This window comes from Balaenoptera physalus, assembly GCF_965194825.1.
Source record: "Balaenoptera physalus genome assembly, chromosome: 1".
NCBI lineage: Eukaryota > Metazoa > Chordata > Mammalia > Artiodactyla > Balaenopteridae > Balaenoptera > Balaenoptera physalus.
In genome coordinates, this window is record NC_138882.1 from 96,531,818 (window position 1) to 96,543,950 (window position 12,133).

At 35.2% G+C, this 12,133-nt stretch overlaps 1 protein-coding gene across 7 annotated transcripts in view; it reads right to left on the bottom strand.

Moving 5' to 3' along the window:
* The window catches only part of MAGI3 (membrane associated guanylate kinase, WW and PDZ domain containing 3), a 254,560-nt gene that overhangs the window by 84,321 nt on the left and 158,106 nt on the right, over positions 1-12,133 (bottom strand). For all 7 annotated transcript variants that reach the window (XM_082457811.1, XM_082457814.1, XM_082457813.1 and 4 more), the window contains one exon: positions 385-504. In XM_082457811.1, the coding sequence (XP_082313937.1) occupies positions 385-504 (120 nt within the window). The remainder of the gene's footprint in view (positions 1-384; positions 505-12,133) is intronic.

Genomic DNA, 12,133 nt, shown 5'->3' on the forward strand with positions numbered 1-12,133 from the left:
ATTCTCTTTTCTCCAAGAGAGGCAAGGTATAAATAGATTTTTAAAATTGTACTGTAGTTTTATTTCCAACCACAAACAGAACTCACAAATACTTGTGGAGTTCATATGATGAATGTGAATTACTATGAAATACGCATACTGGCCAGTTTGAATGATTTTAGTATACTGTTCACAATCAACTTTATAACATAGAATGCGTTTGCTTATTGTTTAATCCCATTTTAATTAATAAATTACAAATAGCCTAATCAAAAGAAAAATCTCCCAAAGACTGATAGAAAAAACGTTTAAAAAATGGTATTTTACTGACCAAATTCCCTCTGAAATAATTCCAATCAATCAGATAGTGTTCTGGGTTGCTGTTGTCAATATTTGAGGACATACCATCATACGTTCCACTTTCTAATAATGCTCCACTCTCTTCCAGTGCTTTGAACTGTTCAACAGAAATGAAATTATAGTCCACCCCTGGTACTTCCCCATCCCTGGGGGCCCTTGTAGTGCCTAAGGGGAAAAAAAAAAAAAACAAGAAAAAAATAGGTTGTAAAGTGCTTTTAAACTTATAAAACATTGAGAATAATAGAAAATTCAGTTTATAGAGAACACATGGGAAACAGACTACTGAATATATTGCATCTTCTAGAGTGATGATCAGAGAATTTTAGGCAAATTAACATTCCTAGGTGAAAGTAGGACAATAAGTAATGTAGGATGAGTAAATATACTTTAATAAAATCTATAGATGGCTATGAAATTCAAAATTACAAAGATTAAAATGTTAGTGTCCAAGAAAGCTTAACTTTCCAAGACACAACAGTTAATTCTTCTTTTAAACCTCAATTATTATTACTTAATATTTGAAGGAGAGATAAGTCCACCAAGGATAGGCTTCATTTTCATGTAGCTACCTTACATATTTTTTACTTCCTTACATAAATGTAAACTAACATTCTACTTACTAGAGTTGTAAAGGACAATAAAAAAAGAAAAACAACTTTTAAAAACTCTCACTGAGCTCCATTTAAAAAACTTGAACAAGTATTAATTATGAAATTATTTTAGACTAATGAATAAAAGGCTTAGGGCTTAAGATAGGAACTCACATATTGCTTCTTAGCCATTATTCTCTTCAAGTAATTTCAAAATATTAAGCAGTAAATTGCTTAATGAAATTCACTACAGCAACAGAGCACTAAATTTCTATCTATTAAGGAATTAATGCCAAAGTAAAATGTTTCTTTCAGATCCAAGATATAAATTCAGGTTATGGCAGCATTGCTATATTTTACTGAATTTCACTGAACAAGCATCAATATTTTTTTGAACTGATATTGGAAATATTTCAAATACTAGAGAATACAAAAAAGAGATCCAGGTACTTAGCCTGGAAATAGGGTTGGGATACTGTCCTTCCAAGGATGCCTTCCCAAGCCTATTCCTCTATTTATGCTCCCTATTTGTTAATAGCACTCCAAGCCAGAAACCTGTCAGTCACCTTGGGTTCTTCCCTCTGCTCTACATGCAGTCACCAAATTTGGTTGATACCATCTCCTAAATACCTGTAGGATCTATATACTTGTCTTCATTCTCACACTCACTTAATTCATATCATTATCTATGGCCTGTATTGTTGGCCTCCCAGGGTCAACCCTTTCTTCTCCCTGGCTACACCCCTTACCAAAACTGCAGCCAGTTTGACTTTTCTAAAACAATCTTGAGCGAAAAACCTCTAAACCCATCAATGGTTCCCATGATCCTGGCATAAAATCCAGACTCTTACCTCTTCAGCTTCTTTCTTGCCTCACGCCTTTCACATTCTAGGTTTTAGCCATAATAGATTTTTTTTTTTGCAATTCTTTTAATCTTCCTTGCACTCGCTTAACTCTAAGGCTTTTGTCCAAGCCATTCTTTTCCTTGGAAGACTTCCTATTCCCTTTGTCTCTTACCTCAGCTAACTCCTACTCATCCTTCAGGTCCTGGTTTAGAAAGCTTCTTTAGAGAACCTTCCTTGATTCCCATCTAGGGTATGGCAATATGCAGGGACTACGTCTACTTGGTTCAGAGCAATAGCCCCAAGTCTTGGCACCATGTAAGAACCACAGTAGGTACTCAATATAGAGAGTTGTCAAATAAATTAAGTGAAATTTTATACAAATGGAATTAGCACAGTGCCTGGCAATATGCTATCATTATTATAAATGAATTCATGGGAAACTATTAATTGCTTTTACTTTTTAGTGGCATTACATTCTATTACATTTTGTAACATGTGAAAAAAATCCACAATGATGATGATAAAATATTAATGGTGATGATCTCAGAAAATAATGATTAAGCCAACATTCTAAGCAACAAAGACTGTAATCAATGAATTTTTCCCCCTTATTTTTACCCAGCTTTTTATAAAAATGAGCATTTCTTTGTCTTACATCACACAGGATACGAAATTAATTAGGAAAACATAACTTCCCTTTTTCTTAACATTTTTTCATTATCAAATTTTTGTTTCTCATATACTGACTAAAATTACACTGTTAGATTCCCCAAATCAACAGCTTTTAGTTCCATATTAAGTAAAAGTTAACATTAGAAAATAAATTCAGCTATTAAATTTATGATTAGCAGCTGTGATAGATGGTAAAACATGGCCACATATTTTGCACCTCCTCCCGTCAAGAGATGGGGCCTGTTGCCTCACCTCTTGTATCTGGACTGGACTATAGCTTGCTTCGAATAATTTAATGTGATGCTGTGCAAGTTCAGGAGTCTAGATTTCCATCTTTGCCTCCTTGGAATAGTCCCACCACCATGTACAGATGTCCAGGCGAGACTACTGAATGATGAGAGAGAGTCCCAACCAACAAACAGCACCAAGGCCCCAGACATGTCAGTGAGGCCAGTTTAGCCCTTCCAACCCCAGCTGAGCTGCCAGTGACTGCAGCCACATGAGTGGGCCCAGCTGAGCTCAGTCAACTCATGACATCATGAGAAATAATACATGATGGTTATTTTAAGCCGTTATGTTCTAGGGTAGTCTGTTATGCAGCAAAGGCTAATTTAAATATTACCTAAATAAACTCTACTATAAAACATAATGACTACATAAAACCCAATTTAAGAGCAAACCATATTATAGATAATACTATTTAAAAAAGCACTGACCCGAGGGGCAGGAGCAACTCTGCGTTTTAGTCTGGGATGATTATTAATGGTACAATTTTGAGCAAGCACTTAATCCCTCTGGGCTTTGTTCTCTTTCTGCAACGTGGCATTGAGCAAGATGGTGTTCATGATTCTTTCCATTAACAGACATAAAATGTTATGTGTGATTCCAACATATATATTTCCAAGACTCACAAAGTAGCTTTAATGTTAATTCTTTTTACAAATGTATTATAAATTTTCACTTCTTCCCCCTCAAAATATGTACTCTCATACACATAAAAAGTGCTCTACCTTCCCCTACCCTACCACATTGCCATAAGCATTCCAGAAAATTTACCTTTCTATTCTCCTGATACTCTATATGTTTAATGTAAAGCTTTGTACATCCCCTCCAGTCAACACTATATTTCTCCTTTTTACATAAAACTTCCTCCAAGTTCTGCTTACTCAGTCTCCAATTCCTCTCCTCTCATTCTCTCGTGGGCCCATTCCAATCAGATCACTGCCCCAACCACTCCCACTGAGACAATTTGTTATGTGCAACAGGAGTCTCCACTTTGCTTAACCCAATGGTCAAGTCTCAGTCCTCACGTTACTTGGCCAATCAACAACCTTTGATATAACTGACCCCTCCCTCCTTTTTGCTTTATTCTGAAATATACAGAAAAGTACAGAAAACATATATATGTATAAAGTTTAACAAGTAATAATAAAGCAAACTCATCCAGGTGAAGAAACAGAACATTACCAGGGTGCCAAAAGCCCCCTTGTGTGCCTCCAATCATAAATCTCTCCCTCCCTCCACCCCCAAAGTAACCATCATCTTGACATTTGTGATGATGATTTCCTTTCCTTTTAAAAATGTTTTTACCAACTAAGTAATGCATTTCTGAGCAACACAGCTTAGTGTTGCCTGTTTTGTAACTTCATATGAAGGGAATCATATCATATGCATCCTTGTGTGTCCACATCAATACTTGTTATCAGGTTTTTAAACTTCTGCCAACGTGCTAAGTATGTAAAGGTATCTCACTGCGTATTTAATGTGCAGCTGCCTTATGAGATTAAACATTCTTTTTCATATATTTACTAGCCACAGAGATTTCTTCTGTTGTGAAGTGGCTGTTCAAGTCTTTTGCCATTTCTCTACTGGGTTGCCTGCCTTTTTAGAATCGTAGTTCTTTACATTCTGGATACTACATTACTTCATCAAATCTAAGTAATCAACAGCTTCTAAAATGCACCATTATTTTATCCCTAAAAAATAAAAAAAACCTGGCAATTATAATTGAAAGATTTCATGTATTGTAAGATGTATTCCAATTGTAGAGAGGTTAAAATGTGAAATAACTGCGTCAGTATTGAAGCACTGCATCTTTTGCCAGGTATATGTGTTGCAAATGAGGTATTTCTGCTAAAATGTGAAATATGCTTTCTTCAGATACTGCTTTCTGCAAAATCATGCACCAAAAATAAGAGAAGATTATGGAGAAAATAGGATAGGGCTGATCTCTGAAAACTTATTGCAACTTTGTAAACAGAGCACTTGGTAAAATCAATACCAATCCCAATGAAAAATATTAGTACAGTTTAAAAGATATTTTATATTCCTAATAAAAAAATACTAGAATAAATAAAATATTTTGTCTTTAAAAACAATAAGAAAAAAAGAGATGAAAGGAAAAGTAGCTTGACAGAAAGGGGTACATGGAGGGTTGAGGCTACTGAATAACGAAGATAAGGCAAAAAGTGCAATCAACAATTTTAAGATAAAGCACAAGTTCAAATTGAGAAAAGAGGCCAAATTGAGGTGAATAGGCATCATACATAGTAGAAACAACATTCAGCTATGTTTGTATATTCTGTGTTTACTTGACGATATAAAACATTAGCTGGGGCAAATGAAATAAGAACCAATATTACCTCGGTTCAGTTGACATCATTCAACTACCTACTTACCAATCACATATGAACTTACCTGCAGTATTGAAACAAATGTTGCGGAACAGACAGTATCTTCTCCCACTCTGTGATTTCTTTTCCCTTTTTTTTTTTTTTTTATAAATGGTCCTTTGATGACAGAAGTTTTTCATTTTAATGTAGTCAAATTTATCAGTCCTTTCCTTTATAGCTAATGGTTTTTGTGTCTTGTTGAAGAAATCCTTTCCAAGGCCATGGAGATATTCTCCATATTCTTTTTGAAAAGCATTACAGCCTTGCCTTTCACATCTAGTACTTTAATGTACTAAAACATTTTTTTTTTTTTGGACTTGATGGGAGGTAGTAGTCCAATTTCCTTTTCTTTCCAAATGTTGTTCAACAAGATTTATTGAAAAGTCAATTATTTTCCTCCCTGATCAGCCATGGCACTTCTGTCATGGGAATCTTATATAGAAACACCCATATAAGACTGGGTGTCTATCACTGGGCTTTCTATTACATCCCATTTATCTACTGACCATTCCTGCACCTTTATCACAGTGTTGTAATTATTATACTGCCACAATAAATCTTGAGATATAGCAGAGCAATTCCACTTACCTTGTTTTTTCTATTCATAGTCTTTCTATATAACTTCTGGAATCAGGCTAAAAATGCTGGAATTTTTATGGAATCTATTAATCAATTTGAGGAGACCTGATATCTCCACCATATTGAGTCTTTAATCCATGAACAAGAAATGTCTCTCAATATATTTAGATCTTCCTTAATGTCCCTTAATTTGACCTTATAGTGATCTTTACACTTTATACTTATTTAGATTAATTTCTAGGTATTTCAAATATTTTTATGCTATACATGATATCTTTTTGTAAATTTTCATTTTCTAATTGTTGATAATATAAAAGAATATAATTGAGGGAGTTTATTTGGCCACTTTATCATGATATAATTTATCTATAATAAAAGTCACTAATTCTAATGGTACAATTCTATGAATTTTGGGAACCATTGCCCCCAAAAGTTTCCTTGTGTCCTTTTGCAGTCTCCCACCCTGTGGCGGCCACTGATCTGTCGTCACTATAGTTTTGCCTTTAATAGAATCTCATATAAATGAAATCATACATTAATTTGATTTCAGTAGCAGTTTGTGTCTGGCTTCTTTCATTCTGTATGACACTTTTGAGATTCATCCAGTTTGTTGTTAAATATCTTTTTATCACTGAGGTGTATTCCACTGTATAGATATACCAAAATTTGATTATGCATTCACCATTGGTGGACATTTGGGTTGTTTCCAGATTTTAGACAGTACTATAAATAAAGCTGCTGTACATTTACAAGTCTTTGGGTAGACTTATATTTAAATTTATGTTGGGTTAATACCTAGGAGTAGAATTGCTGGGTCATATGATAAGTGTATGTTTAACTTTATAAGAAAAAGTCCCAAAGTAGATGCACTACTTTGCATTCCCACCAACAATACATGAGAGCTATAGTTGATTTACATTATAGTTTCCATGTAGGAATTCCTTTCTGGAGCTTCTTGGCAAATCTGCTTTTTCTAAATCCCAAGAAAAATCAGTTGATGGGGAAAATGAGGGAACAAAAGGTATTATAGTTCTGCTGTGAGAATTAAAGTGTAATAATTTGAGATAGAGATGTTACTGGTTTCAACTGAAAGTAAGAGCAGGAAACACTGAAAAGTAGAATCAAATGTTAAAGCTGACATTTTCAGGGACTAGGGCAGAAGCCTAGAGTAGAGCAGCAATCACAAGCTACTCAGTCAGTCTTACCTGCAGCTGTTCCCATGCAGCAAGTGTGTGGTCAGGGCTCTGCTGCTAACGGTGGGTTGTTCTTGCAAATATAATGTTAATAAGTTTATATATATTTATACTTTATATAAATCCTGTGAGTGATGTTCCAAAAATATTACAAGTTTTGAAGGCTACATAAGACCTTAAATTGGCAGTTTCGCTCTATGATTCTGTGTAACATTTTTAACATTGGTTGGGAGATCTGAATGTTACCTGAACACTATCCAACAAAGTTTTCTGGCATTTTCCACCATTTGATATTAGCTGTGAGTTTCAGTGCTTTGTAAATACTTTAAGAGAAGAAATTCAAGAAGTGAATGTTGTTGCAGAACACTTCAACCTGAAATCAGAAACTGGTCTAAAATCTGAAGTAAAAGCAATATAGATTTCAATGGCAAAAACAAAATCAGGGCAAGAAAACAAAATATTTTCATCATTAAAAAAGGAAACAACCCTAGAGAAATGGAAATAAAAACAAAAATAAACAAATGGACCTAATGAAACTTAAAATCTTTTGCACAGCAAAGGAAACCATAAACAAGATGAAAAGACAACCCTCAGAATGGGAGAAAATATTTGCAAATGAAGCAACTGACAAAGGATTAATCTCCAAAATATACAAGCAGCTCATGCAGCTCAATATCAAAAAAAACAAACAACCCGATCCAAAAATGGGCAGAAGACCTAAATAGACATTTCTCCAAAGAAGATATACAGATTGCCAACAAACACATGAAAGGATGATCAACATCACTAATCATTAGAGAAATGCAAATCAAAACTACAGTGAGGTATCACCTCACACGGGTCAGAATGAACAGCATCAAAAAGTCTACAAACAATAAATTCTGGAGAGGGTGTGGAGAAAAGAGAACCCTCTTACACTGTTGGTGGGAATGTAAATTGATACAGCCACTATGGAGAACAGTATGGAGGTTCCTTAAAAAACTAAAAATAGAACTACCATACGACCCAGCAATCCCACTACCGGGCATATACCCTGAGAAAACCGTAATTCAAAGAGTCATGTACCACAATGTTCATTGCAGCTCTATTTACAATAGCCAGGACATGGAAGCAACCTAAATGTCCATCGACAGATGAATGGATAAAGAAGATGTGGCACATATATACAATGGAATATTACTCAGCCATAAAAGGAAACAAAATTGGGTTATTTGTAGTGAGGTGGATGGACCTAGAGACTGTCATACAGAGTGAAGTAAGTCAGAAAGAGAAAAACAAATACCTCATGCTAACACATATATATGGAATCTAAAAAAAAAAAAAATGGTTCTGAGGAACCAAGGGGCAGGACAGGAATAAAGATGCAGATGTAGAGAATGGACACAAGGGCACGGGGAGGAAGAAGGGTAAGCTGGGACAAAGTGAGAGAGTGGCATGGACATATATACACTACCATATGTAAAATAGATAGCTAGTGGGAAGCAGCCGCATAGCACAGGGAGATCAGCTCGGTGCTTTGTGTCCACCTAGAGAGGTGGGATAGGGAGGGTGGGAAGGAGAAGCAAGAGGGAGGAGTTATGGGGATATATGTATATGTATAGCTGATTCACTTTGTTATATAGCAGAAACTAACACACTGTTGTAAAGTACTTATACTCCAATAAAGATGATAAAAAAAAAAAAAAGAATAGTGGGTCGTGAACAAAAAAAAAAAAAAAAAGGAAACAAGCTTATATGAATGACCAATGGCTAACACCCAATTTGAAGATGCTTTTGGACATACTAAACAATTTTGTGAATGTCAATGCAAAATGAAATATATTTTTTTCTATGTCTGAATATTTGTTACCAAAAAAAAATCAAGACCATCAGATAATGCAATTGATACTTTGTGTGCTTTAAATTTTCATTTCAGGACTGAAAAATTCAAATATTAAGTATGTGTGGTATTACCTTTCAAATTTTTAGATGATTTTTATTTGGCATTTATTTTGTGTTCATGTTCCCTTCTTTTAAGGTTTTCTGTTAGCAAATGGCTGTATCGGGTTGAGATCATTTAAAAGTGTTATTAAAATCTTGTTATATTAGTTTCTAATAATAATAAACAATTTGATTTTATATTGTCATTTTCTCTCTTTAAGTGTTTGGTGCACTCAGGAGAATCCATCCCACACCTCAGTGTTTATAGCCATTATTACTGCTATAATGGTCAAGTGTAGCAGTCATTTGGGTCCCAAGGTACTTGGCTCAGCGGGTACTTCATCACAATCAGCCATAGGTTATACTATGATTAAATTGTGATGCCACTTGTCACGAATTACCAGCAACGTACTTCCCACTGGAAGGAATCTGGCTCTGGGCTCAAGCCCAAGTACACAACCAAAACCAATCCTAAAATCCCTTCTTGGAAGGTCTGTCTCCTGGAACTATTACCAGTACCAATTCTGTATCAGCCAGGGTCCAAATAGGAGCAAGAAACTATATGGTAACTTGAACAAGGACAGCTTAATGTAAAGAATTATCAACTATTTATAAAGAATTAACTAAGAGGGAATAAAAGAGAACTCTAAAGAGTACCATCCTCAAAGAGATGCTCTCAAAGTCTGGGATTCAGACCTTGCTGGAGAAGGTGTGTAGCAGCCCACTAGATGGTAGAGAAGTTTACTGGGTTGCCTTGGGACAGAGTTGGTTCACAATCAGTAGGCTGAGGCTGGTGGGCAGGGAACTGTCTGCTGGAGTACCAATAAAATTCACCAACAAGCTGCCTTGAGTGGTAGGGATGATGTAGGGGGGTGTTTTGGACTTACTAGAAAACCAGCTGGGACACTGGCTAGGCTTGCTAGAAACCCACTGGAAAACCACTTACAAGAGATATTGCTGAAATCTGGGGAGCCTGCTGGGGTCCCCACAGAACTCATCAGGAAACTGGCAGGAATTCAGCTGGTGCATTGGTGGAACTCATGAAGCCACCTATGAGGGTGTTCCTGAACTTGCTGCTGGGACTCCCCCCACCCCCACCCCTCCCCCCATCCCCCTCCCCACCCCTGCCCAGGTGCACTACTGAACTTGCCACTGGGTAGATGACTGGTAGAGTGCCGCTAAAACTTACTGAGTATCATTTTGCAGGCAGAAGCAAAAAGAAAAAGACACACTGGAACCAGGAAAAGAAGCCTCTTCTTTCTAGTATCCTTCCTGCACACTCTACTGATGAAGCTTAACATTGTGTCAGGTGGTAAGCGAAAAATGTGACAGTATCATAAGCAGGCAAAAACAGCAGATTTGAAGCCAAGAGGCAGTGAGTAATAAACAGGCAGACTAGTGTTCTGAGAGATTCTATCATGAACTAGTGTTGGATTTTTGTCAAATGTTTTTTCAGCACCTATTGAGAAGATCATATGGCTTTTCTAGTCTGTTACTATATTAATCTTCAAATGTTATACCAACCTTGCATTCCTCGGACAAATCCCACTTGGTCATAATGCGTTATCCTTCTTCTAATATTGCTATATATTGATTTGCTAAAAGATTTAAAAGATTTTGAGCCTATGTTCATGAAAAATTTTGATCTAGTTTTTATCTCACTTTAGAATAAGGATAATGCTCAGATCACAGAGTGAGGCTGGGAACTGTTCTAATTTTCAGAAGAGGTTATGTAGAATTGGCATTATTTCTTCTTTAAATATTTGGAACAATTCACCAGTACCATCTGGGCCTGAAGTTTTCTCTTTGGGAAAGTTACAAACTACAAATTTAATTTCTTTAATAGATAGAGTGCTGTTCAGTTCATCTATTTTTTCTTGAGTGAGCATTGAGAGTTTCTGTCTTCCAAGGAATTTATCCATTTCATCTGAGTTGTTGAGTTTATTGGCATAAAGTTGTTTAGCATATTCCTTATTATCCACTTAACATCTGTAGGATTTTCAGTGATGCCATCTTTCCCATTCTCAACATTGTTGTTTATCACTTTTATTAATCTGAAAGAAGCAGCTTTGGATTTCACGGATTTTTCTCTATCATTTCTCTGTTTTCTATTTTCTTGATTTCTGCTCTTATCTTTATTATTTCCTTCCTGCTACTTAATTTGGGTTTACTTTGCTCTTCTTAAGGTAAAAATTTAGATCATTGATTGAGATCTTTATTATTTTCTAATACAAGTATTTAATATTATAAATTTTCCTCTAAATACTGCTCTAGCAACATCCCACAAGTTGATATGTTGTATTGATATGTGTGATATTTTGTAATTTTCCTTGTGGCTTATTCTTTAACTCACAAGTTAGTTAGAAGTGTGCTATTTAATTTCCAAATATTTGGAGATTTTCCAGATATGTTTCTATAAATGATTTCTAATTTAATTCCATTATGATCAGAGAACATATTTTGTACGATTTAAATCCTCTTAAATTTACTGAGTCTTGTTTTATGGTCCAGAATATGGTCTATATTTGTAAATGTTCCACGTGCACTAGAAAAGAATGTATATCCTTGTGTTATTGGGTAGTATACTCTAACAAATAACAATTAGGTCAAGTTGGTTGAAAGTGTTATTTGTGTTATAACCTTGTTGATTTTTTGCTTACTTTTTCTAAAGTGGGTATTGAAATAATCTTGAACTATAATTATGAAGTTTTTTCTATTTTCCTTTTAGTTCTCATTCTGGTATCATTTCCATTCCATCTGAAGAATTTCCTTTACTATTTCTTATAGTACAAGTCTGCTAGTGAAAAACTCCCTCATCCTTTTTTGTCTCAAAAATTTCTTTATTTCTCTTTATTTTTAAGGATATTTTTACTTTATATAGGTTGGCATTTTTTCTTTCCAGCATCTTAAAGATGGCATTTGACTGACTTCCAGTTTGTACTGTTTCTGTTGATAAGTCTGCAGTCATTCTATATTCCCCTGCATGTACCTCTTTTTCTGTCTGCCTTTCACATTTTCTCTTTATCACTGCTTTTCAGCAATTAGATTATTATGTACGTTGATCTTTCTTTTTTTTTAAATGTTTCTTCTGCTTGGGATTTGTTGAGATTCTTTGATCTATGGGTTTATAGTTTTCATTGAATTTGCAAATATTTCAGCCACTATTTCTTCAAATATTTTTTCTGCTTCCCCCACTTTGGCTTGATAGTGTGCCATAGGTCAATATGAGCAGATCACAGTCCTGTTCTGCTTATAATCCAATGTCTGAAAACAGCTGTTATAGATAGCTTGCCCAATTTCTGGTTGTTTATGATAAGACGGTA